Source organism: Kockiozyma suomiensis (genome assembly GCF_038497685.1).
Source record: "Kockiozyma suomiensis strain NRRL Y-17356 unplaced genomic scaffold V2V93scaffold_11, whole genome shotgun sequence".
In the NCBI taxonomy this organism is placed as follows: Eukaryota; Fungi; Ascomycota; class Lipomycetes; order Lipomycetales; family Lipomycetaceae; genus Kockiozyma; species Kockiozyma suomiensis.
Genome location: NW_027117674.1, coordinates 453,000 through 479,537, shown reverse-complemented (window position 1 = coordinate 479,537; position 26,538 = coordinate 453,000). Strand labels below are relative to the sequence as shown.

General features: G+C 43.4%; 9 protein-coding genes across 9 annotated transcripts; 4 read left to right on the top strand and 5 right to left on the bottom strand.

The window, feature by feature from the left end:
* Nucleotides 1–408: 408 nt before the first annotated feature.
* Nucleotides 409–1,172, bottom strand: V2V93DRAFT_381712 (uncharacterized protein; the record flags this gene model as incomplete). The annotated part of the gene is made up of 2 exons (XM_066912119.1): nt 409–1,025; nt 1,163–1,172. 2 exons carry the CDS (start codon nt 1,170–1,172, stop codon nt 409–411), a joined length of 627 nt encoding a protein of 208 aa, XP_066764542.1.
* Nucleotides 1,173–2,502: 1,330 nt separating this feature from the next.
* On the top strand, nt 2,503–2,875 carry V2V93DRAFT_381711 (8 kDa subunit-domain-containing protein; the record flags this gene model as incomplete). The annotated part of the gene is made up of 4 exons (XM_066912118.1): nt 2,503–2,520; nt 2,562–2,620; nt 2,683–2,734; nt 2,807–2,875. 4 exons carry the CDS (start codon nt 2,503–2,505, stop codon nt 2,873–2,875), a joined length of 198 nt encoding a protein of 65 aa, XP_066764541.1.
* Nucleotides 2,876–3,180: 305 nt separating this feature from the next.
* V2V93DRAFT_373374 (transcription factor IIA, alpha/beta subunit) lies at nt 3,181–4,882 on the bottom strand. The gene is made up of 2 exons (XM_066910960.1): nt 4,744–4,882; nt 3,181–4,663 (listed from the first exon to the last, which is right to left on the bottom strand). Exons 1-2 carry the CDS (start codon nt 4,759–4,761, stop codon nt 3,581–3,583), a joined length of 1,101 nt encoding a protein of 366 aa, XP_066764540.1. The 5' UTR covers nt 4,762–4,882; the 3' UTR covers nt 3,181–3,580.
* Nucleotides 4,883–5,167: 285 nt separating this feature from the next.
* On the top strand, nt 5,168–8,487 carry V2V93DRAFT_406632 (uncharacterized protein). The gene is made up of 3 exons (XM_066912671.1): nt 5,168–5,546; nt 5,614–5,901; nt 5,960–8,487. Exons 1-3 carry the CDS (start codon nt 5,498–5,500, stop codon nt 8,416–8,418), a joined length of 2,796 nt encoding a protein of 931 aa, XP_066764539.1. The 5' UTR covers nt 5,168–5,497; the 3' UTR covers nt 8,419–8,487.
* Nucleotides 8,488–9,252: 765 nt separating this feature from the next.
* On the top strand, nt 9,253–10,214 carry V2V93DRAFT_326536 (uncharacterized protein; the record flags this gene model as incomplete). The annotated part of the gene is made up of 2 exons (XM_066907532.1): nt 9,253–9,981; nt 10,044–10,214. Coding segments are annotated over 2 exons (900 nt in total), but the record flags the coding sequence as incomplete, so codon positions are not given.
* A 2,553-nt stretch (nt 10,215–12,767) lies between these two features.
* Nucleotides 12,768–14,734, bottom strand: V2V93DRAFT_348932 (P-loop containing nucleoside triphosphate hydrolase protein). Its single transcript, XM_066907937.1, has 2 exons — nt 14,481–14,734; nt 12,768–14,410 (listed from the first exon to the last, which is right to left on the bottom strand). Exons 1-2 carry the CDS (start codon nt 14,547–14,549, stop codon nt 12,827–12,829), a joined length of 1,653 nt encoding a protein of 550 aa, XP_066764537.1. The 5' UTR covers nt 14,550–14,734; the 3' UTR covers nt 12,768–12,826.
* A 414-nt stretch (nt 14,735–15,148) lies between these two features.
* On the bottom strand, nt 15,149–15,814 carry V2V93DRAFT_381706 (uncharacterized protein; the record flags this gene model as incomplete). Its single annotated transcript, XM_066912117.1, has 2 exons — nt 15,149–15,403; nt 15,443–15,814. The coding sequence occupies 2 exons, from the start codon at nt 15,812–15,814 to the stop codon at nt 15,149–15,151; spliced, it is 627 nt and encodes a 208-aa protein (XP_066764536.1).
* Nucleotides 15,815–16,136: 322 nt separating this feature from the next.
* V2V93DRAFT_337913 (P-loop containing nucleoside triphosphate hydrolase protein) lies at nt 16,137–20,799 on the top strand. The gene is made up of 4 exons (XM_066907755.1): nt 16,137–17,315; nt 17,395–18,627; nt 18,695–20,314; nt 20,386–20,799. Exons 1-4 carry the CDS (start codon nt 16,434–16,436, stop codon nt 20,506–20,508), a joined length of 3,858 nt encoding a protein of 1,285 aa, XP_066764535.1. The 5' UTR covers nt 16,137–16,433; the 3' UTR covers nt 20,509–20,799.
* V2V93DRAFT_373359 (uncharacterized protein) lies at nt 20,717–26,479 on the bottom strand. The gene is made up of 8 exons (XM_066910959.1): nt 26,332–26,479; nt 26,044–26,272; nt 25,683–25,986; nt 25,537–25,626; nt 25,336–25,488; nt 25,169–25,285; nt 21,937–25,115; nt 20,717–21,874 (listed from the first exon to the last, which is right to left on the bottom strand). Exons 1-8 carry the CDS (start codon nt 26,379–26,381, stop codon nt 21,047–21,049), a joined length of 4,950 nt encoding a protein of 1,649 aa, XP_066764534.1. The 5' UTR covers nt 26,382–26,479; the 3' UTR covers nt 20,717–21,046.
* Nucleotides 26,480–26,538: the final 59 nt, after the last annotated feature.

Here is a 26,538-nt window from a genome sequence, read left to right as displayed (position 1 = left end):
CGAACTCAAAAGGACTAACGGGTTTTGCCTCATAGATATAAAGAGTCGACTTGGTTTAAACAGGCATAGACATAACACGAAGACGGTTATCAATGACAGCAATATCAGTCGGATTCTCCGTGATAATCTGAGCAAGGTCAGAGTAAAGGTGCAAAGGGACCTCCGTGACGGGCAGCTGAGTCTCACAGTCGACGAGGGCAATACCGCCGATGGAAATGTTGAAGAGGTAGAGGCTCCGGAGCAGAACATTGTGCGACGCGCACCAAGTTGACGAGGGTGGCCAACAAACTTACAGTCCTGGTAATCGATCTAGTAGCTGGGATTGCGAATGGTGGCTTCAGGTGAAATAAATTTAGAATATTTGGCGGGTTTATATTTAAGGTTGTAAACTCTAGAGTTGCGGCCTCCTCAATTTAAAGTGTAGATATTATTTGTCTCAACGTCATGAATGACTCCACCCATATGGTCTGGAATATGGAGCAAAGTTTCAGCAGCAAGGGTTTTGGGGTAAACCTTGATGAGTGAGGCTGTCGTGTTGGGTCTGTACTGAGCAAGAGTACCCCAGATATACTCTCCATCGTAGTCGCTACCATCTAAGTGGAACTCTTCAGCGCCTCTACTGTTCATAACAGCATCACCTATAAAATTACCTATACCTTCAAAGACCATTAAATGTCCAAATCCGGCACCCGTGGTGCGGTCGGTACCGTTGATGATAGCACCATTGGCGAATCTTTCTGTCTCGACTATATGCTCTGTTGTCGAGAGTACATATCTATCTTCTCCAAGACTGACAAGTCCTTCAGGCTTAAATGTGTCAAATTTTATGGGAATCTTATCAACGAGATTCCACACCGTAGAGCGGCCGAGGGTTGCAGACAAGTCGACAAGCTTGTCTGAGTTCGAGGATGCGCCCGAGGGAGGAAGGATGCCATTCTTGACGAAGAAAACGCCCCGTTCGGGAATAGTGATGTTGACAAATAAGTCTGCTACGACTGAGTGTGCTAAAACTATAGCAGAAAGCGCTAAAATGGTTGTAGTGGCGATGGGGGAGACGGAGGTAATCGTGGTTCAATGCGAGATGGTCTACGATGGGAAAAGGCGTAGCAACTGGAATGCGCGACTTTTATATATAGCTGCATTTTCAAGACAGAGGATATACATAGCGGCATTTTCAAGACAGAGTAGCTCACAGAGGAGTAGTATTTTCAAACACCTTGCCGTGGCTTCAAAGACAATTTGACATAACGAGCTTATGGGAGAAGTCGAGTCCGAGTGCCGGCTAATGACAGGCATTATGCATAAATTTAGACAAATCATGCATAATTGAAGTTAATTTTATAGAGTTTATGACTAGAGGTCTGGCGCGTGGCTTCTCTCGCGGTTTCAATTTGCCATAAGGTATTGAGCTCGTGTTCTTCTACCATTATCCAAATGGTTGCTAACTTTTTTTGATTACACTCTAGATCTGCTTATCCGTTTCATTTTTCCGAGTTTGGACGATCCTGCGTAGTTCTTGCTGAAAAACTCTGTTTGACAGTATATATACCTGCTTCTGAGCTGCGATTTTCAATTATACTGCTCCGGATTTTTCATTTGAATAAGTGCTGCAGAGCTGATAAATTTATCTTCAATGAGTTATTTGCCAGCTACCAACCGTTATTCTACTCTTGTCACACCTACACGGCATATACCGCATATATGGCTAAACTTTGAAATACGGGCCTAGATTTTGCCAAACAGCGCAATCATTATCTAGGCATCTTAATTCTTTTGGATAAACCATACTTCAGCGATGCAAATTCTAAATATCAGGAATTTACGATATTCAAGCATCATATTACTCAAGGTTTTTACTGAGGTGTTTACTGATTTTAACGTAGCCGCAGAAGCTCAGCTTTGGTCGTTTCAACCAAATAAAAAGTCAGTGTTTGGTCATAGACACTTGCAAAATTCTCTTAAGAAAGTAATTTCTCTCTGCGTTCTATCTACTATCTACACCGCTGCCTCACAAAGCCAGCTTAGATGTTCCGTAAAACTCAGTTGCCTATTCAAAGGCGATAAAAATCCTAGTCGTTCGCAATTTCATGCACTGCATTATCAAGGTAGCATCAGGCCTAAGTCCTTCTGAATATTATCAAAAAAGATGAAAATTAAGAACCGACAACACTTAAAACTGATGCCAAAGCAGACTTCTGCGAAGTAAGTTATAATAAGTATGCCTTCTTTCGCATATTAATCTTCTGGTTATCACGTGACTATAAGAGCCGCATCGAACTCCCAACGTAAATGTATATAGTTCAGTTAGTGCCCTAACCACATAAACCTTGTGATACTGAGCTCATCCACAAATCTTTTCTTTGGCTCCGCTAAACTTATTCATAATCATTTTTGATATTATACCAAGCGATCCAGGTTATTGGTACAATATGATTATTCCGGTTCGTTGCTTCTCGTGTGGCAAGGTAACTACTATTTCTAAAAATTTTCTCTAAGAGCTATATGGATCTGTATGGCTGTGTTAGTCGGAGTGCAAGATACTAATTTTAGTAATTTTATAGGTTGTTGGCGATAAATGGGAGACTTACTTGCAGTATCTTCAAAACGACATTACCGAGGGGTATGTGACTAAAATTTGCGTTAATCATCGAGTTTGAAAAGATTGTTAACGTTTGTGAATAGTGATGCTCTAGACAAACTCGGATTGAAGCGATACTGCTGCCGTCGCATGATCGTATGTCGCACGCTATTAATAATATATGAATTTGCTTTGATCATTCTCAACTAATTCTACTTTCTAAATTAGCTTACTCACGTTGATTTGATTGAGAAACTGCTGCGTTACAACCCGTTCGAGAAGAAGGAGACTTATTAGATGAACTCAGTCAAATTATCTAAAGTAACTCCGCCATCACGCACCATCTTTCGATAGAGCCAGTTCTTGGTCATTTCAAGATTTAAACATGTACGATACTTTGGGAGAATGAACAGAGAAACTTGATATAAAGTCATCATCAAGCGACAGTCGAGAATGGTAGGCGCTGTGTGAATTGCTGGTGCAACTATCTAGAAGGGTTAAACTACCGCCACTGTTTTCTCCTTTCTTTATTCATTCTTTTTTTCCTTTCGGTGTTTTCTTTTTTAATTGTTTTGCTAATTTTGTGCCCGATCTGTACGAGATGAAAAAGTATATATTATGATAATTGCATTTACGTGACAAACCTACCCGCAGTTGCATAAATACCTCTATTAATCTCCCCAAAATACATATACTTATTTGTTATAGAAACAAATATGTAATTTATCACCACAAACTGAGGAATCGCCGGAAAATTGCATTTGCTAGTTGCTGCTGGTTCGCAATTACAATATTTTAGATGATTAATAGCAATAAGTCCAATAAAACTTATACCAAATGAAGCAAACCAGAGTTCATGCAAATAAAAAAAGATCTTACGGTTTTTGAACTTTGAACAAAGACAAAACCAAAACTAAAACCGTTAATACTTCGAGTCACAAAATCCCGTTCATGAAACTAGTCATACTGTAGCCTAGTTCTCATTTTGAAACCACGACATGATTACCACTCATATTCGCCATTACCCTTGCCAAATAAATAGTCTTTGCCATTTACATTGACAACTCCGTCTTTAAGCACACATTTCCACTTATTCTTCGTGCGGGTGACTTTATCATACAAGCAGAGCATTAACATGCCACTTTCTTCACCATCATCATCATCAACAGAATTGAACTCATCTTCTGAGTCATCCAGATCTGAATTGATAGCATCCGAATCATCTGCCGCGGTTTTTCTGCGAGCCGCAGAGGTACTGCCGAGCCCAAGATCTTCGTCGTCGTCTTCATCATCATCGTCATCCGAATCGGAGTCCATCGGGCCATCAGCCTGCATAATCGTGAATGTAATTTGATTTGATTTGCGGGAACGTTTCATCGAAATGTTCGGCGTAATTGACGATTGCTCTGGGTCCGTCTGATCCGAAGAGCGGTCTGGGGAAGGTTGTGACCGTTGTTTGAGAATATGAAGCTCTAGTAACCGATCAACATCCGCTGTACTCAGATTCTCTTCTACTGCAGGTCCTTGTCCATCAACTTGAGCAATCCGTCCCCCACCGGGTAGCATTAACCCGCCAGCCCCCATACCATCACCATTTTTATCCTCCAGTCCAGCCCGTTTCATCACATCCTCAATACTGGCATTGACAATCTCTGGTGGTACTTTTTCGTCTCGAGCAAACTCTTGAATGTGTTGAGCTGCACGCATAGCAGCCATTGCTGGATTTGAGAATGGTTGTGGTGCTGGTGTTGATACAAGATTGCCGCCATACATTGAAGCTGCGTTTGGTGGTGATGACATTTCGTATTTGACGTGCATGTTGTCACCTAGACCACCCATATGCTGGTGCTGGTGCTGCTGATGTTGCTGAGGAAGATGGGATTGCAGATGCTGCTGTGAAATCTGAGGCAGAGGTTCGCTTACTGGCTCGGGGTCCCATGGAAACCTTCCTGCGCCGGCGAGCGACAGCCGTTCTTGCCATATAATCTGCAGTTCGCGAAGTGTGTCCTCACTTATACCAGAGTCTTCAAAGTCTAGTCTTGAGGCATTAATAACATCCTCAATAACGTCGCGGTAGACTTCGCCCTGTTGGTAACATGGTTAGCGAGATCAGCCAGACGCAGCTAAGGTCAAGTTCGCCACCTTGACCGATGTTGATGACGTACCACTAAACTATTCGACATGTCTAGCCGATTGATTGATCTAGAAACAGCTGTGGACGATGTTTTCTTATCAAAATGGAGGCTTGTTAGTCCCAGTTGCGCTCGCGGTGAGTGAATTCGCTAGTGGTATTTATAGGAGGGGTGGCGGCTGGAGAAGAAGCAAGTCGGTCCTAGCGAGAGCTCAAATACGATCACGTGATACATATTTGAATACTGTTAATGTAGACCTTTTTGGTAAATACTCAGCGGAGCAGCAAAAGGAGATGACTTTATTTTTGTTCTTTGTAAATACCGTAACTTATTTTGAGATAATTCATACGCGCAAAGAGCTGCGCCAGCTTCTCTAAAAGATTAGCTACGCATGCTGGTATATTGCACGTGATTTGTTTAAACCACACAATCTGACCTTCATACTAGTAACACGTAGCTCACCTATATCCCCCGCCAAAAAGCAAGTATCTTCACTGCGCTGCAGGAGTTTGCGGGTGTAAACCAGTTCAATATCTCTGTTTCTCGAGTGCTGAGTATTTGTGCTGACTGGAGAGAATAGTATCAATTCTGTTCATAGACTGGCAATAGGTGGTGGGCATTCTGCACGGGGTTCTAAAATAGCGCTGATGGACAGCTAGTTGACGCAATTACAGTACAACTAATCACTAGTAGATAACTGTGATCGATATCACTTAAGAGTTAGAGTCTTTGAAGTCTCTCAAAGAATCTGGCTGCATTGAGTAACGGAAAGAAAGTTATTTGCAGGATGGGCGTTAATCCGCGAGTAGGTTCGCGAAGGTCGATTCGTCGCACCGGTGCGTTTTTTTTCTTCTACATCTAAGCCGAACTTGTTTTTGAAGTATTTCCTAACATATTTTGTAGATACATTACTATGCATTTCGATTGTTTTATGTTTTACGGTGGTCGCATCTGCTGATCAGCAGATTACCTTCAAAGTAACTCCGGTTGATCAAAATGGCGCAAAGGTAGATCAGAAATCAACAACCGAAGATTCCACTGCGCATGTTTCCGAGCAAGGAGAGAATGAGATTCGATATACAGTTCAAGGTGTTGACAATGGATTGCCGCTGATGCCATCAATAGTTGGCGTGGGGGGCTCTGATGAACTTGACGAAGACAATACTCCCAAGTCAGAATTTGTGAGCGAAGGTATGGAATTACTCATTTGATTGATATAGTGTCATTATAGTAGTCTAATGATAAATAGATCAACAAATGGCCGAAAGGGCTATCGAAATCCTTAACAGTTTAGATCACAATTTACGCCGTGATCTTGATTCACTCAAACGCAAGAGGGAGAACTTGGCATTAGAAAGCACTTTAATTCCGGACATGATTACTCAGTTTGTGCAGCTCATAAGATCCCTATTTCTCAAAATTATTGATCTTTTGGTACCAGTTTCATTTGAAGACGAGGAAGCATTTTTAGATTACACGCAGACAGACGGAACGCCAAGGAATTTCTTGCACAATGAAGATGAAGCCGCCGAACGAACCAGAGAGCACGAAGCGAGAGCAGGTGATAAAATTACTGTTCAACCTGTCTCGGAGACCGTTAAGGGTCAAGAAGCCTCCTCGCCAACACAAAGATTTATAAATGGGCGCGAAGAGGCAATGAAATTGCTGAAAGCTGCAGCAGAGTTTAATAACTCTGACGCTTTATATCTCCTTGCCGATATGCATTTCTATGGAAATTATACAACTCCTCGTGATTACTCAAAGGCAATGAATTATTATAAACGACTATCAGACACGAGTGGAAATGCAACCGCCCAGAATATGATCGGATTTATGTACTCGACAGGAATGTTTGGTGATATTGCTAGAGACCAAGCAAGGGCGCTCTTGTATCATACATTTGCTGCTTATGGCGGCAGTACAAGGTCTGAAATGACGCTCGCGTTTAGATATCACGCTGGTATTGGAACACCTCGAAACTGCGAGAAGGCCGTGTTTTTCTACAAAAGGGTGGCTGATAAGGCGATGGCTCACTGGCGCAGTGGACCCCCTGGTGGTCGAACGCTTGATCGATATACGTGGAAGCTAGCTGATGATCATGGCGGTGTATTTGGCGAGGGCGCAAGCGAGAGCTCTGCAGGTCCTAATTCTAAAAAACAGTATTCAACTGCCTCAGATTCAGCCTCTCTGGAGGATGTGTTAGACTACCTGAGATATATGGCTGAAAAGTCTGATCTAGCGGCTCAGTACTCTCTCGCGCGGCTTTTTTATGAAGGCACACGCGCATGGCGACGAAATTACGGTGAGGTGGCGCAATATGTGAATTCGCGTGTGCTCGAGCGTGATTATGCTGAAGCAATGCGATATTTCAAATTAGTTGCAAAGCAGTGCTGGTCAAAGGACGGGAAGCTGATACCTAATCTTGCGAAAGCGAATCTGTCATTCGCAGGGAAGACCGCAGGCTATTTAGGCAGAATGTACTTGCGAGGTGAAGGCGTTAACGCGGATCCTACAAAAGCCATAATGTGGTACAAGCTTGGAGGCGAGATGGCGGATCCTTCGAGTTTAAACGGACTCGGTTATATGCATTTGAAAGGTCTGGGTGGATTGAAGGCAGATGCGGCGAAGGCGGCCGAATATTTTAAGTCTGCGGCCGAGCAGGATTATGGTCCGGCACAGGTTAATTTGGGTAAGTTGTTTTTAGAGCAACGCGAGGTTGCGATTGCGACCCAGTATTTTGAACTTGCTGCTCGTCATGGACATGTTGAGGCATTCTATTACCTTGCCGAAACGCATAATCAAGGGCTGGGACGGGAACCGTCGTGTGGAATGGCTGCTGTATACTACAAAATTGTGGCCGAGAAGGTAGAAGATATTCAGAGTCCGATGGCGTGGGCGCATGAGCAGTATCAGAGGTCGAATTATGAAAATGCGCTAATTGGCTTTATGATGGCTGCTGAGCAGGGATACGAGAGTGCGCAGGCAAACGTAGCCTATTTGCTAGATCGTGATAAATCTGCATTCAGTCTGACTCAGCCACTAAATCGTCTCTTGAGCTTTTTGGATAGTCCATCGGAAGCTGAGATTGCTGAAGAGGAGAGGAATGAGAAACTCGATCGGTATATCGATGAGGTTGCGCTCATGTACTGGACGCGTGCATCTAAGCAATCTAATGTAGATGCTACAGTAAAGATGGGAGACTACTATCTTAAAGGCATTGGTACTGACAAGGATAATGAAAAGGCGGCAGCTTGCTATCAGGCTGCAGCCGAGTATCAGCAGTCCGCGCTGGCTTTGTGGAATCTGGGCTGGATGCACGAAAATGGACTTGGGGTAGAGCAAGATTTTCATCTAGCTAAGCGATTCTATGACCTCGCGCTGACTACAAATACAGAGGCGTATTTACCAGTTACGCTGGCATTGTGCAGACTACGACTTCGAAGCTTCTGGAATTCTCTTGTCGGAGGTAGTGTCAATGGGATTGGCGTCGATGGAGCTCCGAGCGAGGGCGAGGATGGCGAGAGTGAAGGTGAACAATGGAAGCGCCACGAGCATGGGGAAGCGGAGCAGCAACCGCGCCAATCATTGTGGAAAGTGCTCAAGAAGTGGTGGGATGAACTTGACGAGAACGATTTCGGAGAAACTGTTCCGGAAGAAGATGCCGCCGAAGACGGACCGGAGGAAAGTGATTTCAACTACCAGATCTGAGGAATTGGCTGTATGGATTGAGATGGAAGTGTTTAAAGCTTGTATTATAATGCATATTTCTAATCATCACTTCGATCTCTCGTTTGCTGTTGCCCTACGTAGTAGACGGACAAGCTGCGCCTCCGGCTGAGGGTCCGGAGCACGTTTGTTCAGACGATAGTTTCGGTTTTACGGAGTGGGTTTTCCGGTTGGATTTTCTACTCTATAAGAGTAATTTGGTGCCCGCACATGGCACGGAAGAAGCGTGCAGAGGTGCCTGGGAAGTGGAAGAGGGCTGCGGAAAGCCAGGTCGCGCGGCATCGCGCGGCAACTTTAACGCGCTCAGCTGAGTAATATATTACGTGATATATATCACAAAGCTAGACAGGTTGCTGTGGAGACGGATTCCTAGTCACATATGGATCACAAACGCATCTGCCCTAAGATTTGCTCATCCCGAAGCGGCTAGCTCGTGAGGTACTCAAAATAACGTGGCCCAGGTCGGTACCTTTATCCGATGTAAACACAGCGCCAGAAGCCTCTTCTTCCTCTTTCCCACCCGCGATTGTACTTTGCCACTTTTCCTTTCTTCTTCGTTAGTCTTTACCTTTTCTCTTTCTATTTAAATACCCAGCCAGTTCCTGCAATCGCTCTTTTTTGCATCTGGCTTTACTCTCTATTTCTTTGCTACGTCTTGAGAATTTGTTTTCGCGTCGACACTCTTTTCGCTCGAATACCACTACTCTTCAGTCACTTCGCCATCGAGGCCATCTTCTCTCTTTTCTGCCAACACGATCCTTCGATCTTTCGCTGTAAAAGACGCGTTATTCAACTATCATATTTTATTGATTCGCAATGTATCCATCTGCAGCTCTCATCCTTGCCGCCGTCGCTTGCGTCGCAGCATTCCCATCGGCAGACGTACACCACTCTCACTTGAACCACACCAAGCGCTCTTCTTCGACCTGCGCCTTTCCATCCGACCTCGGACTTGTCTCGGTCACTTCCGGATCTGAAAATGGAGGCTGGGCTATGTCTCCGGATCAGCCTTGCACGCCGGGCAATTGGTGTCCCTACGCGTGTCCTCCCGGCCAGCTAATGGCTCAGTGGGATCCTGAGGCTACCTCTTACACCTACCCTCAGTCCCAGTATGGTGGACTTTACTGCAACGATGATCTCACTGTTTCTAAGGGGTTCTCTAACAAAGGATACTGTTACGACGGTGCAGGAACTGTTTCTGCTGTCTCTTCATCTTCTGGTGGAAATGTCGCGTTCTGCCAGACTGTCCTTCCTGGTAACGAGGCCATGCTCATTCCCACTGATGTTGGATCGTCCGACACTGTCCTTGCCGTTCCTGATACATCGTATTGGGCTGGAACTGCCGCTCATTACTATATCAACCCTCCTGGAGTTTCTACTGATGACGGTTGCGTTTGGGGTTCGACTGCCAATCCTTATGGCAATTGGTCTCCTTATGTTGCTGGTGCCAATGTGGACGACTCTGGAGTTACGTATGTCAAGTTGGGTTGGAACCCTGTTTACCTTGAGTCTTCCTCTCCTTTTAATTCTGAGCTTCCGTCTTTTGTATGTTTTCTTTTTCTTTTTTTTTCAATATGTTGAGCTTCTGCTAATTATATTCCTTGTAGGGAGTTGAGATTTCTTGCCCTGATGGCGGATGCTCTGGTCTTCCATGTGGAATTGACCCAGCTATTCACAGCGTAAATGAGTGCTACGGAGAAACTAGTGCTGGTGCTGGTGGGGCAAATTTCTGCGTCGTTGGTGTACAGAAGGGCAAGAGTGCTACTATCTCTGTTTTTGATAAGGGATCTTCTTCTGGTGGCTCATCATCGTCGTCGTCGTCATCATCGTCATCGTCATCATCTTCTTCGTCAGAAGCTTCGTCGTCGACTGCTGTTTCCTCAGTTGTTGCTCAAGCATTTCTGGCTGCTCACACTTCGTCTGCGGAGGCTGGCTTTGCTGAATCTTCTTCAGTGTACGTGGCGCCAACTACTTCAGAGTATGTTGCTCCTAGCTCGTCTTCTATTGAGGCGTGGACAGAGCCGAGCAGCTCTACCCCGTCTTATGTTGAGCCTACTCCTTCGTCTACATATGTGCCGCCTGTGAGCAGCTCTTCCAGCTCCTCGGTTTATATTGCTCCTCCATCATCCAGCGCATATGTTGCACCTACTTCTTCAGATGTGTGGGAGGAGCCTAGCTCATCATATGAAGCGTGGGATGTGCCTAGCTCTACAGAAGTTGCGGATCCAACAACTACTAGTTCGTCGGTGTACGTCGATCCTACTACAAGTTCGTCTATTTATGTTGCGCCTACTACTAGTTCATCGGTGTACGTCGAGCCCACTACAAGTTCGTCTATTTATGTTGTGCCTACCACTAGTTCGTCGGTGTACGTCGAGCCCACTCTTAGTTCGTCTACTTATGTGGCGCCCACTCTTAGTTCGTCGGTGTACTTCGATCCTACTACGAATTCATCTGCTTTTATCGCGCCTACGCCCAGCAGCTCGTCTGACGAGATTACGATTGTGACGTTTACTATGACGACCACGGATGCCACTCCACAGGACTTTCACGTTGCCACTAGCAACTCAAGTATTGCGTCGCCCTCGACTCTGTCTTCTGCCAGTAGCACGTCATCGGAGCTTGCTAGTACGACCTTTGCGGTGTCGACCAAATCTTCCAAGCCAGTAATTTCGAAGGTCTCATCGATCTCGCGATCCGCACAGTACCAGGTTGTGTCGACTTCAAAACCTACGGGCACTGCTTCTCGTCACCATCACCACGCGCACAAGAGTTCTTCTGCTGATGAGACAACGACGATTGTTGCCACCGTGACAAGTTTTGACATTGCTCCGGCAAGCAGCAGCGCGAGCACTAGTTCGCCCGCGCCTACGACCACTATCGATGACACATCTGGCAAGAACTCTAATAATGGAGATAGCAGCAGTAGCAGCAAGTCTTCTGGGGCAGCGTCTGCGCGAGTCTCTGTTGGAGCTCTGGTGGTTGCTTTTGTGGCTGGTGCTACCGTGCTCTTTGTATAACGAGCTTTTGTATGTTTTCTGGCGAAATGCGGTAACGGGATCTCAACGGAGTACAACGGTGTTAAATTATTTTATATTTTTTTTTTGTTTTATATTTTTTGATTATGATTTTGAAAAGATGAAAGAGGATACGTTATTTATTACTGTATACTGTATAATAGATGTGAGAGTATGTTTTGATTATTGAAAGAAAAGTTATTATTTTTGAAATTATAAATGTTTTATGAGATGCAATATATTGTAAAATATGATATTTGTAAATTAAATTAGATTACTGTTTACGGATGAGTTCGAGACTAAGTGCACGGATTTCCACAGAATTTAAGATTGCGATTGAAAATTTGGTAAACAAAAAGTAGCCTGTAAGCGACGAGGGGGTTTGTGTGCAATGCCGTACCTCTCACTTCTTTCTCCTTTGCCTCTTTCAATCTTCTTTTTTTTTTTTTAAATATCTAGTCTCTTTCGAGGAAAGGGTGCGGATTCAACGATGTTGCACGCGATTTTTGCGCCGCTAGTAAAAGCAAATGAAGATTAGAGGAAAGTCGGACCGTCGAAAGCTACTTGGGAAATTGGAACGATGTGGTCCGACTGAATTAGGCTAAGATAGTGGCTCAAGTCACAAACCAGAGTGCGTTAGATGCAATGATTGATTGTTCTGATCTGATCTGATCTGATCGTAGATTCTCATTCTCTGACAGATTGAGTAAGAATCAGAGAAAGAAAGGAAGGGAAGAAAGGTCGACGATGTCAACTGATATGTCAGTACTTGTCTCCGCTGTCTTCTTTCTACTTTGCACTTTTTTCTTTATTTCTGCTTCAACAATTCGATTTTCTAAAGCAGAAGCGAATAATTGATGAGCTCATCTTTCTGCAGAGCTAGCGCTGGATGCAGCAGTGGCTTGAAGACTACTCGCTTCGATTTGGGTCTCGTTCCTTTCTCTGTACAAAGTGCATGCCGCACCGCAAGACAATCCCTTTTTTTTATCCAAAATCACAATAGCTAATTTTTTTTACTTTTTTTCATTAAACGGTTTCTGTGAGCTGTACTCGCTCTGTGACTGACTTGGTGACCATCAAAAACTTCAGCGTTTGGTTTTATCATATCAATGTTGGACTGGCCCCCAATTTGGTTGAATCAGTCGCCTGGTAGAGGAGAACTTTGGCCAATTCGCGCCTGGCAATAACTAACGGCAACATCCATACGCAAATTAGAGAAGCGTGGCGGATTCAAGCAGATGGGGTGGCGAACTTAAATACGGGACCTTTATTACTCATGACTTACTTAACGATCTTTAACACGTGCACCTTTGCCAATTCTTCGGAAATATATTTTGGTAGACAAACCATTTGTTTGAAATCATGCTTATTATTTACAATTCCTCTTCATCCGCATCCTTCTGCTCATTCTCAGCATCCTTCTGCTTCTTCTTCTTCTTTTTTTCGGTCTTCTTAAGTCGCTCTTCCTCTCTTTTCGCCTTTTTCTCTTTCCGCTTCTTGTCCTCCACTGCTTTCAATTTCTTCACCTGAGTGCCAATCTCCTCTCGCTCTGATGGCTTGCGCTTCAGCTGTTTCTTCATCTGCTTGTCGGCCTTTCCCATCCGCATCATCCAGTCCTCTACCTTACACCCACTCTCGCGCATCACGTTCACAACAATCTTGACTGCTTCAATGTCGTCTTTTGTAAATAGAGTAAAGGCCTTTCCTGTGCGTCCAGCACGACCTGTCCGTCCTATTCGGTGGATATATGCCTGGGCACTTTGAGGGACATCGTAGTTAATTACCACATTCACTCCATGCACATCTATTCCGCGCGCAAACACATCAGTGCAGATCAGCACCCACACTTCAGCTTTTTTGAATCGCTCGACCACAGCCCGGCGTTGCGACTCTGTACGTTCACCATGAATCACGTCTACATTAACGCCATCATACACAAGTTCGTGCATCAATGCATTCGCTCTCTCAACTGACTGTACAAAAATCAGCGCTGGAGGCGGCAGTTCGCCCGCTTGCACCATTTGTCGAACTGCCAGCAATTTGCCTGCTTCGGTACCGGCAAACACAAGCCTCTGGTCCACCGTGGCTGCTGCACGGCCTGGTGATATCAAAACTCGCAAGGGATCTACCATTAAGCCCAGCGCAAGTGTCTCAACCGATGATGGTATCGTAGCCGATAAAAACGTCTTCTGTAGCGAGTCTTGCTGCTGCTTGCGGATTGCTCCCAGAATCTGATCAGTTTGCTCGGCGAATGTCGTATCAAACAATCTATCAGCCTCGTCAAGCACAAGATGCCGTAGCCCTTCTAGTTCAATTGCATCAAGTGCGCGAACTAGTCGCAGTGGTGTAGCAACTAGTACATCACCAGGCTTGGTCTTCTCAGCTGCACCATTAGCGGAGGATGTCAATCGCGCAAGAAGGGACTTTGTTAAAATATTTGCCTTCACGCCCGCACGGCCACCGGCTGTAAGCAATGTGAACTGTTCGAGTACTTGCGTGGCAAGTTCTTTCGTCGGAACTAGTATTAAGGCTTTCACATTTCCTGTCTTTTTCTCTTCATTAATTTTCTGGACTAGCTGGACAAGTGGCAATACATAGGCAAGAGTTTTGCCCGATCCGGTGGGTGCACATGCGAGTATATCTCGATCATGCATAATTCCTGGAATAACCTCGGCTTGGATCTGAGTCGGCGTATTGAATCGTACACGTCCTAACAACTGCTGAGAAACTTCGAATCGAGTCGCTAATTCTTCAAATGAAGCAAGCGGCTGTGGAATATCTGAGCCTCTAATATTCGATTTACGATGCGGAATCGTCGATTCGATCTTTGCTTGCGGTTTCCTTTCTCGTTTTGTAATCTCACCATCCTCGGAGCTTTTCTTCTCTGAGGCTGTCTTAGTGTGAAAAAAATCGAGCTCTCGGACTATTCTTTCTGCATCACTTTTCTTATCCTCCGTCTGAAGCCACAGTTAGAAATCATCTCGACCCCAAACACACTCGAATGAAAAATAATTAGAATACACACACCTTCTTTCGCCCGAACGCATCAGCATTATCAAGTTTCGCACCTCTCGATAAGAGTCTAAAAAACTCCATTTCTCCTTTAACCACCCTTTTTAATCAACAGTCACTGACGAGCGTTGAGAACCTGCCGTTGTCAAGATTACTATGAAAGTCGACTTTGAATTTTTTTTTAAAGTTTAGCGGGTTTGGGACATTTGGGACTTTGGTGCGCCATTGTTGTCATTTAATATATCATGTGACTCTTGACATCAGTTGATGTTAAGAGTACAACATTTAAATACAATAGAATAAATACTAGAAATAGAAATCAAAAATTTAATATAGAACAGAGCGTTTCTTAGATGAGTCACAGTCTTGACTGAGGGGACAAATAGTTCACATCATATCTGTACTCTCTACTGCATCAAAGTATTCATCTTCATCTTGCTGACAAGCAATATACCTTATAAAATTGCACAGACCGCTTTCACTAGGAACATGAGTGACAGAAACTGGTTTGATTTTGAATACAGATACAGGATATTTCAGCATTTGTTCCTTTTCAGGGTTGATAGGTGCATTTTTCTTGCTTGAAGAATCCAGAGGCTGACTCGGACTTCGAGACCAACCTGAATGCCTCGTCGCAATTAAATTTTTTGAATGAATACGGAGATAGTGATGTAAAAGAATCATCAAAAACAGAACAGGAATTGCGCATATACTGCGGTGATAGGGCGTTGACGAATGTTGAGCGCTGAGTTCTTTGTCCGCCTATTTTCTTCACCGTCAGTCTGACGGAAATGATAAGTAACACTACCAGAGTTGCGAAATGCTGCTAGAACGCTATGCTTCACTGTTAGCAATTCATTGGCACGAATCTTAATATTCTCGTCAATAGTAAAGCTGATTGCGCCCGCTAATCCTGCCTCTTCACATGGATTCTCGTTCTAAGCGTAGCTCATTAGCAAATCAATAAGTTCACCTACTTCATCTTCTACCAAGTTAAACTTAAACTGAGATTTTGTAATTTTGTTTAGTTTTGCCCCGGGGTATCCAGGGTATGCGTTGGCTTCGTCAGTGTCATCATTAAGCGATTCAGTAGAACTTAGATTTTCTTCACATAGCCCAAGGTCATGTAATATTTTTTGCCAAAGACTAACAATGTCACCTGATTCACTAGTATTCACCAGTATTAGAATTATATCATTGCTCTTCGCTTGCTGACGCATATCAGACTTTTCAATAGCCCGGTACTGTGCATCATCTTCTATCCCTCTTATTACCGAGCTAACTGAGTTTCCAAAACTTATGCTTATAGAATCTGTGCTATTATAGCCATTTGCCATAGACCTCAGCATGGTGATTGATATTACTGTTGTTACTACAACGGTGATAGAGATGGCGAGCGCTCTGCTACCTGCGGAGCAAAAGCCTCGTTAACTAAATAATCTATACAATCGTACTCTCATATTATTAAGAGACATCAAATACCATTCTCGTAAATAAAAAGAAACTGAATCACTTCGCTTTGCCTACCTTTTCGCTTTGCTGACCTTCTCGCTTTGCTGACTACGGTTCCTTTCTCCGGCTTCTGACGTCGCTAAGCTAGCCTTATTGGGAAGAGAGTGAGGCTCAGGGTTCAAATTTCCACGATACGAGCAAAACAATGGAGATCCTCGCATTCCATCTCTAGTCCCTCACATCTCCTCTCCGTAGTGAAAATGCAAGAAGAAGGAAAGATTTCGGCTCGCTAAAATAATGCGAAGTTGATTACGTATTTTTTTTTATGCGCGAGCTCTTGTCGGTACAGCAATCGTTAAAGTATCTATAGTTGATTGCTGATCACTCGCGCCAAAGCGCCGCTCGCTTGATGCTGATTGTGTAATTTGCCATAAATTCAACGTCCTTTCCCATCAATTCGCCATTGTCTGCCACCCTCTTCAGACTACTCTACCGAAATCGAACGCTGGTATAACTATGTCGTCCAGTTCTGCTGAAAGCAGCAACGAAAAGACCGACGCTGTCCTCGCAGTGGATGCAGCAGAGGATCCCTTCGCCCATCTTCCTGAACACGAGGCTGCCATCCTTCGGGCCCAAATAGAAGTCAAGCCTGTTCCCGTCTCCTTCCTAAAGCTTTTTCGATATGCTACTCCGTTTGATATCATTCTCCTCGTCATCGCCCATCTCTGCGCTATTGCTGCAGGCGCAGCCATGCCCCTCATGACCATTGTCATGGGCTCCCTCACAAAGACATTCACAGACTACTTTGCCTACAACGGCTCCTCGGAAGAGTTCTCGCACGCTACTAGCAAAAATTCCCTTTACCTAGTTTATCTCGGCATTGCGAATTTTGCCCTCTCCGCTATTGAAACCGCTATCAACATTGATCGCGGTGAGGTACTCTCTTCGCGAATTCGTGAGCACTATCTTGCCGCCACTCTGCGTCAAAACGTGGCATACTTTGACAAGCTTGGCTCGGGTGAAATCACCACCCGCATTACTGCTGATACGAATCTTATCCAGGAGGGTATGTCTGAAAAAGTTGGCCTTGTCATCGTTGGTATCTCAACCTTTATCTCGGCCATTGTCGTTGGCTTCATCAAGTCTTGGAAACTTACCCTCGTTTTGTTCTCCGTCATTGTTGCCTTCTTCTGCGGAATGGCTGTGATTTCTCGGTATATGATCAAGTTTTCTCTGCAATCACTAAATGGAGCTTCCGTTGGTGGTACAATCGTTGAAGAAGTATTCTCTAGCGTGCGTAACGTGCAGGCCTTCAACTTGCAGGATCGTCTGGCTCAATCGTACGATAGTTATCTCACCATAACTGAGAAAGCCTCTTTTAAGCAGCAGGCTGTCCTGGTATGCTCTTTACTATATTTTTTTTTTTTTTTTACTTTTTTTTCCGTTTATGTATTTGCTAATTGCTGTTAAACTTCAGGGCTGTATGATCGGGTATCTCTGGCTGTGTTCATATTCCAATTACGCACTCGGCTTCTGGCAGGGCGCTCATTTTGTGTCAGATGGCTCTATCGAAGTTAATTCTGTCATTACCGTCCTTATGTCTATGCTTCTGGGCGCCTTTTCCCTTGGTCAAGTTGCTCCCAACGCCAAAAACCTTACAGAAGCTGTCACAGCCGCTTCTAAGATTTTCGCGACTATTGACCGTGAACCTATTATTGACTCAACTTCTGACGAAGGTGAAATTCTTGAGACCGTCAGAGGTGACATTGAACTCAAAGATGTCAAATTTATCTATCCCTCGCGCCCTGACGTCACTGTGCTCGACAAGATGAATCTTAAGATTCCTGCTGGCCGCACAGTTGCACTCGTCGGCGCAAGTGGCTCTGGAAAATCCACTATAGTTGGGATTATTGAGCGGTTTTATGAGATTCTTGGCGGTGAAGTTACTCTCGATGGCTATGACATCTCCAAATTGAATACAAAGTGGCTGCGACAGCAGATCTCTTTAGTTTCTCAGGAGCCTACTCTTTTTAGTTGCTCTATATACGATAATATTGCATACGGTTTTATTGGTACTCTATTTGAAAATGCGTCTGATGACGTCAAGCGCAAACTTATCATTGAAGCATGTGAGACAGCAAATGCATGGTCATTTATTCAGACACTGCCTGAAGGATTAAATACAAACGTCGGAGAGAGAGGTTTCTTAATGTCCGGAGGTCAAAAGCAGAGAATCGCTATTGCTCGTGCAATGGTCAGCAACCCAAAAATTCTCCTTCTCGATGAAGCTACCTCTGCTCTAGACACCAAAAGTGAAGGTATCGTACAGGAGGCGCTTGACCGCGCAGCTCGTGATCGAACTACTATAGTCATCGCTCACCGACTCTCTACAATTAAGGATGCCGATCGCATTGTTGTTATGTCTAAGGGTGTCATTGTCGAACAAGGAACTCACAACGAGCTGTTAGATAAGCAAGGAATGTATGCTTCTCTTGTTGAGAACCAAAAAATTGAAAAATTTAAGGACGGAAAGGGAGCATCTGATGCTCTAATCGCGGCCGAATTGGAAGAGGAAAAGTTGGAAATGCACGAGGATAGTCGCATTCTTGATCTAATCCGGTCCAAGTCTGCTCAGTCAATCTCTAGCGCCAAAGCTAACCCGCTTGAAGTTAATAACAAAAAGTACTCTTTCTTTTCGCTTATCAAGATGGTAAGAATCATCATTTTGGATTTTATTCTCCGCGAGTTCCTTTTATTAACATGTGTTTGTCGTGTAGATTGCAGCATTTAATAAGCCTGAAGCTCCTTTTATGGTGGGTGGTATCCTTTTGGCTATTGTCAATGGTTTAGGCTACCCGGTTCAATCGATTTTCTTTGCCAAGTGCGTTAGTGCCTTTCAAGTTCTTCCTTCGCAGTACAGCCACATGCGATCTCAAGTCAACTTATACGCTGGTCTCTTTTTTATGTTGGCTTGTGTTCAATGTCTTGCATATCTTGTTTCCTTGGCATTTCTGGCCTTGGCTTCAGCAAAGCTTGTGCGCCGAATTCGGCTACAAAGTTTCCGTCAGATGTTGCGACAAGATATCAGTTATTTCGATCGCGATGAAAATGCTACAGGCGCTCTTACTTCTACTTTGTCGACCGATGCTCAGAGCGTTGAAGGTTTGAGTGGCGCCACTTTCGCGCAGATTTTGAATTCTGCTACAACTGTGGTTGCTGGACTTATTCTGTCGATTTCTATCGGCTGGAAGCTGGGTCTAGTGTGTGGTGCTTGTGTTCCTGTTCTGGTTGGATGTGGTTATCTCCGATTTCATCTCCTTACGAAGTTTCAGCAGCGAGCAAAGAGAGCCTACGAATCGTCTGCGTCTTATGCTTGTGAGGCCACTTCTGCTATCAGAACTGTGACTTCCCTTACCCGTGAAACAGACGTCTACGTTAATTACAAGCGGGGACTAGATTTCCAAGTTAAAGACGGTCGGATTAGTACCATTCGTTCTTCTCTGCTTTATGGTATGTCTCAAGGTATTACATTCCTAATATCCGCGCTCGGGTTTTGGTATGGCAGTACTCTCCTCAAGACCTACGAGTACTCGACTACCCGGTTCTTTATTGTTTTTATTAGTGTCATTTTTGGCTCTCAGTCGGCCGGTGCCATATTTTCTTTTGCGCCTGACATGGGCAAGGCGAAGCAGGCTGCTCAAAACATTCGCCGTCTTTTTGAGACAGTTCCTCTCGTGGATTCGTGGAGCACAGCTGGGATCACACCTAAAGATGTTATTGGTAACATTGAGTTCCGTGATGTTCATTTTCGATACCCCACTCGAATCGAAGTTCCTGTTTTGCGTGGTCTTGATCTCACTATCAAGAGTGGTCAGTACGTTGCTTTGGTGGGTTCGTCTGGATGCGGCAAGAGTACTACGATTGGTTTGATAGAATCATTTTATCTTCCTTTGCATGGTCAAATCTTGTTGGATGGACAAAGTATTCATGACCTCAACGTCAATGCATATCGCGAGCATATCGCACTTGTTCAGCAGGAGCCTGTGTTGTATGCCGGAAGTATCAAATACAACATCAGTCTAGGAACTTCAAGAGAAATTACCGACGAGGAAATCTACGAAGTAGCTAGAAAGGCAAACATTCACGATTTTATCATGTCCCTCCCGGATGGATACGATACGCTTTGTGGCTCGAAAGGTGCCTTGCTTAGTGGTGGACAAAAACAACGTGTCGCAATTGCCCGTGCTTTGATTCGCCAGCCTAAAATTCTTTTGCTTGATGAAGCCACTTCAGCTCTTGACAGTGAGTCTGAAAAGGTTGTGCAGGAGGCGCTTGATAAGGCTGCCAAAGGCCGGACCACAGTTGCTGTTGCTCATCGTCTTAGTACCATCCAAAATGTAAGTTACCCATTTCAAAATTTTTCTTTGGCGAAAAAGGAAGTGCAGCTAACCATTCTTTTATTGTAAAGGCCGATGTTATTTACGTTATTGAGAATGGAAAGGTTCTCGAGTCTGGTACCCACCAGCAGCTTTTGGCGAACCGCTCAAAGTACTATGAGCTTGTTCAGTTGCAAGCTCTTGAGCGCAAATAACTTTTTTTGTTTTGCATCTTATTTACCTAATTAATTATACTCAAGTACTATTCTCTGTCGTGTCTCCTTATCTATGACTCACATTATAGTCACTTGTAATGTCGTCTTGTAATTGGTGCTTCTATTTCGTTCGAATGTTACATTCTTCTTATAGGATGCTGACGGAGTTCTGATTTGTATATATTTGTAAAGTAGCTTTTACTCATTTGTCTGAAAAGTGTGTATTGATCATAGATATTTTGTTTAATTAGTACACAAAATTTCAATACAATAACGCGAATCCCTCATCAACATATGGTGGTATAAAGCAACGACTAATGAAATATATACAAATCAACATAATACAAACTGAGAGAAGCACGAAATCCCTCATCAACAACTTCCTATACACAGAAATTATTTACACATTCTATTTTCGGAAGCCCTTACCAAATACCGCATCATCGTACAAAAGCTTGCACTAAATCGTAAATTTATGGATCTATTATCATAATATTTACAAAAAAAAATCGAAAGTTGCGATAGCACTATAACTAGTTCAACGGCCGAAAGAAAACGGTTGCCGGCACAGAGGACAAGTGCTAGCATTCGCGCTCTGAAACCACTTAAACAAGCACCCAGCATGAAACTTGTTCTTGCAAGTTTGACATCTCTTACTTGGCAGCGAACGGTCCTGATGCAGAATCGAGTAACAGATCGCACATTCAGTGACTCCTTCAAAATGGAGACTGACGTTGCGTCTGAAGAGTGAGAGCGCATCAACAATTGTGCCGTTCTGTGACGTGATTACAGATTGTGACGCAAGTAGCCATGCTCGCCACTGGTTTTCTTTGACTCCAACGCGCTTCACTCCGTCTACCTGGACATCATGTAGTGGGAAACTTGACGGAATTCGTACTACCATTTCCATAGTCTGCTCGTCAATCGTGTATACGGCTGCCACCTCACGCAACACATGCGAGACTTTAACTTCGAGATTCTCGTCTTCGTCAGCAACACCAGACTCTGCAAGTCTGTTTTGTACTGCGTGTAACTCAATACCGATAAGTGTAGGTGAGAAATATTTTTGAGTGAACCCTTCAACAGCAATACTAAGCTGACGATTTCTAATTTCGGACCACCATTTGCGCACCATTGACGGCACATGATGAAGTGACATATAATAAATATGCAAGAGAACCCATTGCAGTTCTCTTTTTGCAGAACCAACATATTCGTCGGGATCAAACCGCGTAAACGAAAATTTAGACGCATCGATTGGTTTTCCGGAATCAAGAGATAGCAATGAAGCAATCAGGTTGAGAAGAGTCTCAATGTAATCGCCTTCTTTCAGGCTGGCAATATATTTGGTTTTCAATGCAAATGGCTGTAAACAAAATGTCAGTCATATTCTGAGATGTTAAAGAAAAAATCAAACAAAGATCCTACCGCATGATCTAGATACTCAAAGATAAGTTTCCAAGTGTAAAGATATGATCTCATCTGAGAGGTCATACCAGCAGTCATAATCTCTTCTAAAACAAACACACCCTCTATTTCTTCCGGCACGCTCATAACCAATGAGAGCAGCTCAACAGGTAACTCAATATTAAACACACCATGCGTGTCAAGTGCTGCTTCGACAGCGAGAGACTCTTGAACAGCAGGTATGGCTCGACTGGCTAGTTTCAATACGGTCTTTTGCAATGGCTCAGATTCTACTGCCAAAATCGGGAATAACGGAACCGGATCAGCAATTTTATCGATAGAAATATCTAGAATCTGTCGCGAAAGCGTTGAATCGCAAAGGAGACGCGCTTGCGATCGATCTCCAAGGTTGAGTGAAGCTGACAGAATTCGTAATAAGGAGTCCGAAATTGTCGTATCTTCCGACAACGCATCAGCGATATCATCATTATCACTCTGAAAAGCATTCACTCGCGCAAATAATTTCAAACTATGAAACAACAGCGGTGTAACTTCATCACTTTCAATGCGCATCTCGCAAATTGTCAACGAGGCTGCAATACTAGAGATTATCTTTGTCCAATGCTCTCCGTACAAATCTTTAACAGCTGGTAGAATTGCGTTCAATAATTTCGTAGCCTCGGCTCGCAATGCCAAATTTTCAGCTGACCCTTGAGGAGCCATGTCTAGTATACGCCGCATAAGCATCACTGCTCGCTGAGGAGGGAAAAGCACGACAGACTCATCATCAATATTATGCACTAGACTATTTAGCACAACTACTTTCTTCAACCCCTCGATGAACAAAGTTGCAGGACGCAATCCCAAAATATCACTAGCGACCTCGTTACGCAGGCGATCTGTAGTAGTCATAGTGCCAATATACTTAGACAAGCCCTCAAAGAATGCTGTGTTAGCTAAAGTGTCCTTAGATCTTCGTAACCCGAGGTTCTCAAATAACGCATCAGCGTCCTTCGAAGAAAAATCAGAGTCTTCCGCCAAGTAAGCAACCAGAGATGCTAGCACTCTTGCTGCATAGAAACCCGAGACATGGCTTTCGCGGGTACGCTTTCCAATCTCACTCACAAAGTCAGTCATAAACTGTATATCATCTTGAGCCGCTTCTGGTAACTTCTTATCATCTGCCGCCAGTGAACTGAACGACTCCTTATGAATAGACTGCAGTGAAAACAAGCCACATTTGGTTTCTAAAAGTGTCTTTGCCTTCTCTGTAATTTGCAGCAGATCATCCGTCCCGTTTACTAAATCCTCAACAGCAAACAGCGAAGGTATCCTGCCAGATCCGTTAATATTTATTGAATCTTTTGCCAACTCTGCAGCCTGCTGTAGTGTCAAGAACAAGTTTAGTTGATCTGCATAGGGCAAATATGATAGCACGTCAATCTTTTCAAGAAGTTGTAGAATATACGCTACAATTCTGAAAAGTTTCATGTCATTGCTTGGTGTAGCATAAGTGAATTCTATTCGCGCTGTGGTAGTATCTTGAGTCGGCTCTGTAGCGTCATTGCAGAGATACATTGCACCGCCAATAATATTGATCAATGACACAGAAGGGGCCAATGGTCTCGCAAAAGCAATATCAATAAATTGCTTCAATGAACCATTTTGCAAAAATAATATCCGCGGAGAAAGTACAGCTTTAACTTCCAAATTAGCACTCTCCCACAGTGACAGCGTGCGTGTCACCATAGATTCACACGTTGATTCCGGATTGGTTTCAACATCTCGTAATATAGCATTTGCAAGAGATCCAAACAAATCTGAAGCATCTTCTGATTGCGAGATGTGAAGTTGCCCTTCAAGACATTTTCTGATAGCATTAGCAGAAGCACTTGCGTCGTCTGGAGTTTCAGTGACTTGCCACAGACGCGAAGAAAACCGAGAGCCATCCTCGGTCTTAATGAATGCCGCCAAGATTGGTAGATTCTGCTGTGCGACAACAATCAGGTTTCTGAAGAAAACATTTTCGTAGTCCGAGTCATATAGTGACTCTCTTGTTAGCTTTCTAATGATTTCAATGGCATTATCAGATGAAATCACTGCTCTCTCATTCAGTAGACAGGCAATAACGACATCCCAATCTTGTTGGGATCCACTTTCAAATATTGAATCAGCCTTTAGCAAAACATATCTCTCAAGATCTTCAAAGGGATTGAGAGAAGCTTTTATGGGCTTAATCTCTTGCAAGAAATAAACCAAAATCGAATCTTTCAGTTCAACTAGCGATGAAGCAAGAATTGTGGTTAGAATGGATCTAAACGAGCGAAAAGTGTGTTCCGAATTATTAAGTCCTAGCTCGATCAAAACCCAAATGTTTATGAGATGCTTGTATGATACCGATGAAATCAACGCAGGAATTGTATCTACTGCAAACTCGTTCAAAACTCTAAGTGCATCACTGTCACTCTTTGCCAATGCAAAGAACTCTTTCAAAAGGTTCTCCAAAAAGAATGCGGTAAAAATGAGTGTACCATCAAGAGACTGAATCATAGAGATTGCTAGCCTCGCTATCTTTCTGATTGAAGCACCAAATTCAATTCGTTTGGCATATTCTTCCGGAATGGAACCGATTCGCTTAGCAAGAGCAATCCATCGTGTGATTTGCAACTTCTTATTCGCTTCGTCCGTCATCGACGGATTTTCAAGAATTTCTGTAACCCAAGTGACTAGCTTATTCCACAAAGTAATAGCCAGCGCATCATTTTCAGGAATGATATTTCGAACAAAGCTACTAATTGATCTTGCAGTTCCATCCGAACCAATTTTTTTTCCGAGATCATCGTCTGCGATGAGATATCGCTGCGAAAAATCTGTAGCAAATTTCAAGGCGGTGGCTTGAATCTCAGATAGTTCCGACACGGTGAGTACATAGGCCATCAGAGATAGGTATGCATCCGTAGCCGCATCTACTGTCATTCGATTTTCAGTCATAATACCATTTTTCAAAGCATCAGAGATTTTTGAAATTGGCTGTGCCTCATTAATGTTTAGTATATTTTCAGGTAGTTTTTCAATCAAAAGCTCAACGTGCTGCCAGAACTTCGGTCCAGAAAATCTACTGCCTTGAGATACAAATGCTAGCAACAATTCAAGAGACGGTTCACCTGTCTCTTCAGACATAGTCCATGCTTCAGGGTAGACTATAACCAGTAAGTAGGTAGATACTAACGTACAGAACAGTCTTGACACTTACGCCTGGTGATTACAATTAAGCAGTCCAAGTAATCAGAAATAGCACCGTTTGGAATATTCATAAGCCCATTCGCTATCAAATACCGTCCAAGATGCTTTTGCAGCGGTATCAACCAACCTTCAAAAAATTAGCAAAATACGCAAGTTTTACAATTGAATTGACCTTACTTGTAAAATTGTACGCTAGTTGCATTATCAAGCATAAACAAGCTCGACTTAGAAATGGATCTGAATTTGTGATCGACTTCCAAATGGTTTCGGAGATTATAATTTCGGCGTAATCATATTGCTGTTTATGAATTGCCTCGGGCGCAGTGATGTCTTGAAAGCATTAGAAAAGTAATCAGATAACTGTAATGAATTACATACCAAGCAAATACGACAGTAAATGAACACCGCATGCTATTTCTCTGGTTACCTTCAGTTCAAGATCTGTAGCGCTGAAGTATTTCTCGTCCGCTAAAATCAACCATTATTAAACAGTCATGCCGCAAGTCCGAGGTAGATCAACTTACATGCGCTATGAGTATCTCTAGCCGCTAACGCTTTTTTAATGTATTCTAATATCTGAACATGGAAAACTTGAAAAACTTGTTTCCTCTTCTCATCAGTAGGGAAAACAGACTCAAAAGCCAAGACCGCAGCCCGAGCAACTGACTTGTCATTGTCATATATTCCGCCGAGCCAAGGCCCAATTGAACTCTTGAGTTGCTTTGCCGATTGCCGCTGAAATATTTTGAATAAGTCGCCTTGGATTTTATGAGCCAGCATACGCTGTCTTCGAGAGAATTCGACGGTCAGCTGCGGATAAAATTGGACCTGTAATGATATATGATGAGCGCTTATACTATCACGACAGTACTTATAAAAACATACCCAAACAATCAGGATACTCTCGTCTATCTGATCTTCCGATTCATCGATATAAGTCACTAAATTATCCAACGCTTTCTCTTTAGTTTTCGGATCACGCTTCTGTAATCCTTTCAAAATGACTATTAATTGCGGATCAGAGACAACCGACAAATCAATCAATGAAGCTTGATTTTCCGAATGTAAAGAGTCTGAATCTTTAAATCTCTCTTCTGCTTTGGCATGTTTTCCACTATAAAAGTATCATTAAGAATCTAGAAGGTATAGATAGTTGATTGTCAAACAACGTACTTGTTATCTCCGCCTCGTGGATTATTTTTTAGTTTGAGCTTCTTGCTCATATTTCAATAGTCGCAAACGAATATTAAAAATTATCAAGTAATGCTAGTCACTGATGAATTCAAATAAGCAGTGATAAAACCAGGTAATAATTGATGAGAATAGATAGATTGATTTCAAAATGACGAAACTTGAAGATCCTAAAAGTTTAATTTTACA

Coding starts and splice junctions, on each gene's coding strand:
- V2V93DRAFT_406632 (XM_066912671.1), top strand. CDS start 5,498: ATGGGCGTTAATCCGCGAGTAGGTTCGCGAAGGTCGATTCGTCGCACC. Junction 5,547..5,613: donor AAGGTCGATTCGTCGCACCG/GTGCGTTTTTTT, acceptor CATATTTTGTAG/ATACATTACTATGCATTTCG. Junction 5,902..5,959: donor GTCAGAATTTGTGAGCGAAG/GTATGGAATTAC, acceptor AATGATAAATAG/ATCAACAAATGGCCGAAAGG.
- V2V93DRAFT_348932 (XM_066907937.1), bottom strand. CDS start 14,549: ATGGAGTTTTTTAGACTCTTATCGAGAGGTGCGAAACTTGATAATGCT. Junction 14,411..14,480: donor ATGCGTTCGGGCGAAAGAAG/GTGTGTGTATTC, acceptor CTGTGGCTTCAG/ACGGAGGATAAGAAAAGTGA.
- V2V93DRAFT_337913 (XM_066907755.1), top strand. CDS start 16,434: ATGTCGTCCAGTTCTGCTGAAAGCAGCAACGAAAAGACCGACGCTGTC. Junction 17,316..17,394: donor TTAAGCAGCAGGCTGTCCTG/GTATGCTCTTTA, acceptor GTTAAACTTCAG/GGCTGTATGATCGGGTATCT. Junction 18,628..18,694: donor TCTTTTCGCTTATCAAGATG/GTAAGAATCATC, acceptor TTTGTCGTGTAG/ATTGCAGCATTTAATAAGCC.
- V2V93DRAFT_373359 (XM_066910959.1), bottom strand. CDS start 26,381: ATGAGCAAGAAGCTCAAACTAAAAAATAATCCACGAGGCGGAGATAAC. Junction 25,116..25,168: donor CTTAATTGTAATCACCAGGC/GTAAGTGTCAAG, acceptor TACTGGTTATAG/TCTACCCTGAAGCATGGACT. Junction 21,875..21,936: donor TTGAGTATCTAGATCATGCG/GTAGGATCTTTG, acceptor TTTTGTTTACAG/CCATTTGCATTGAAAACCAA.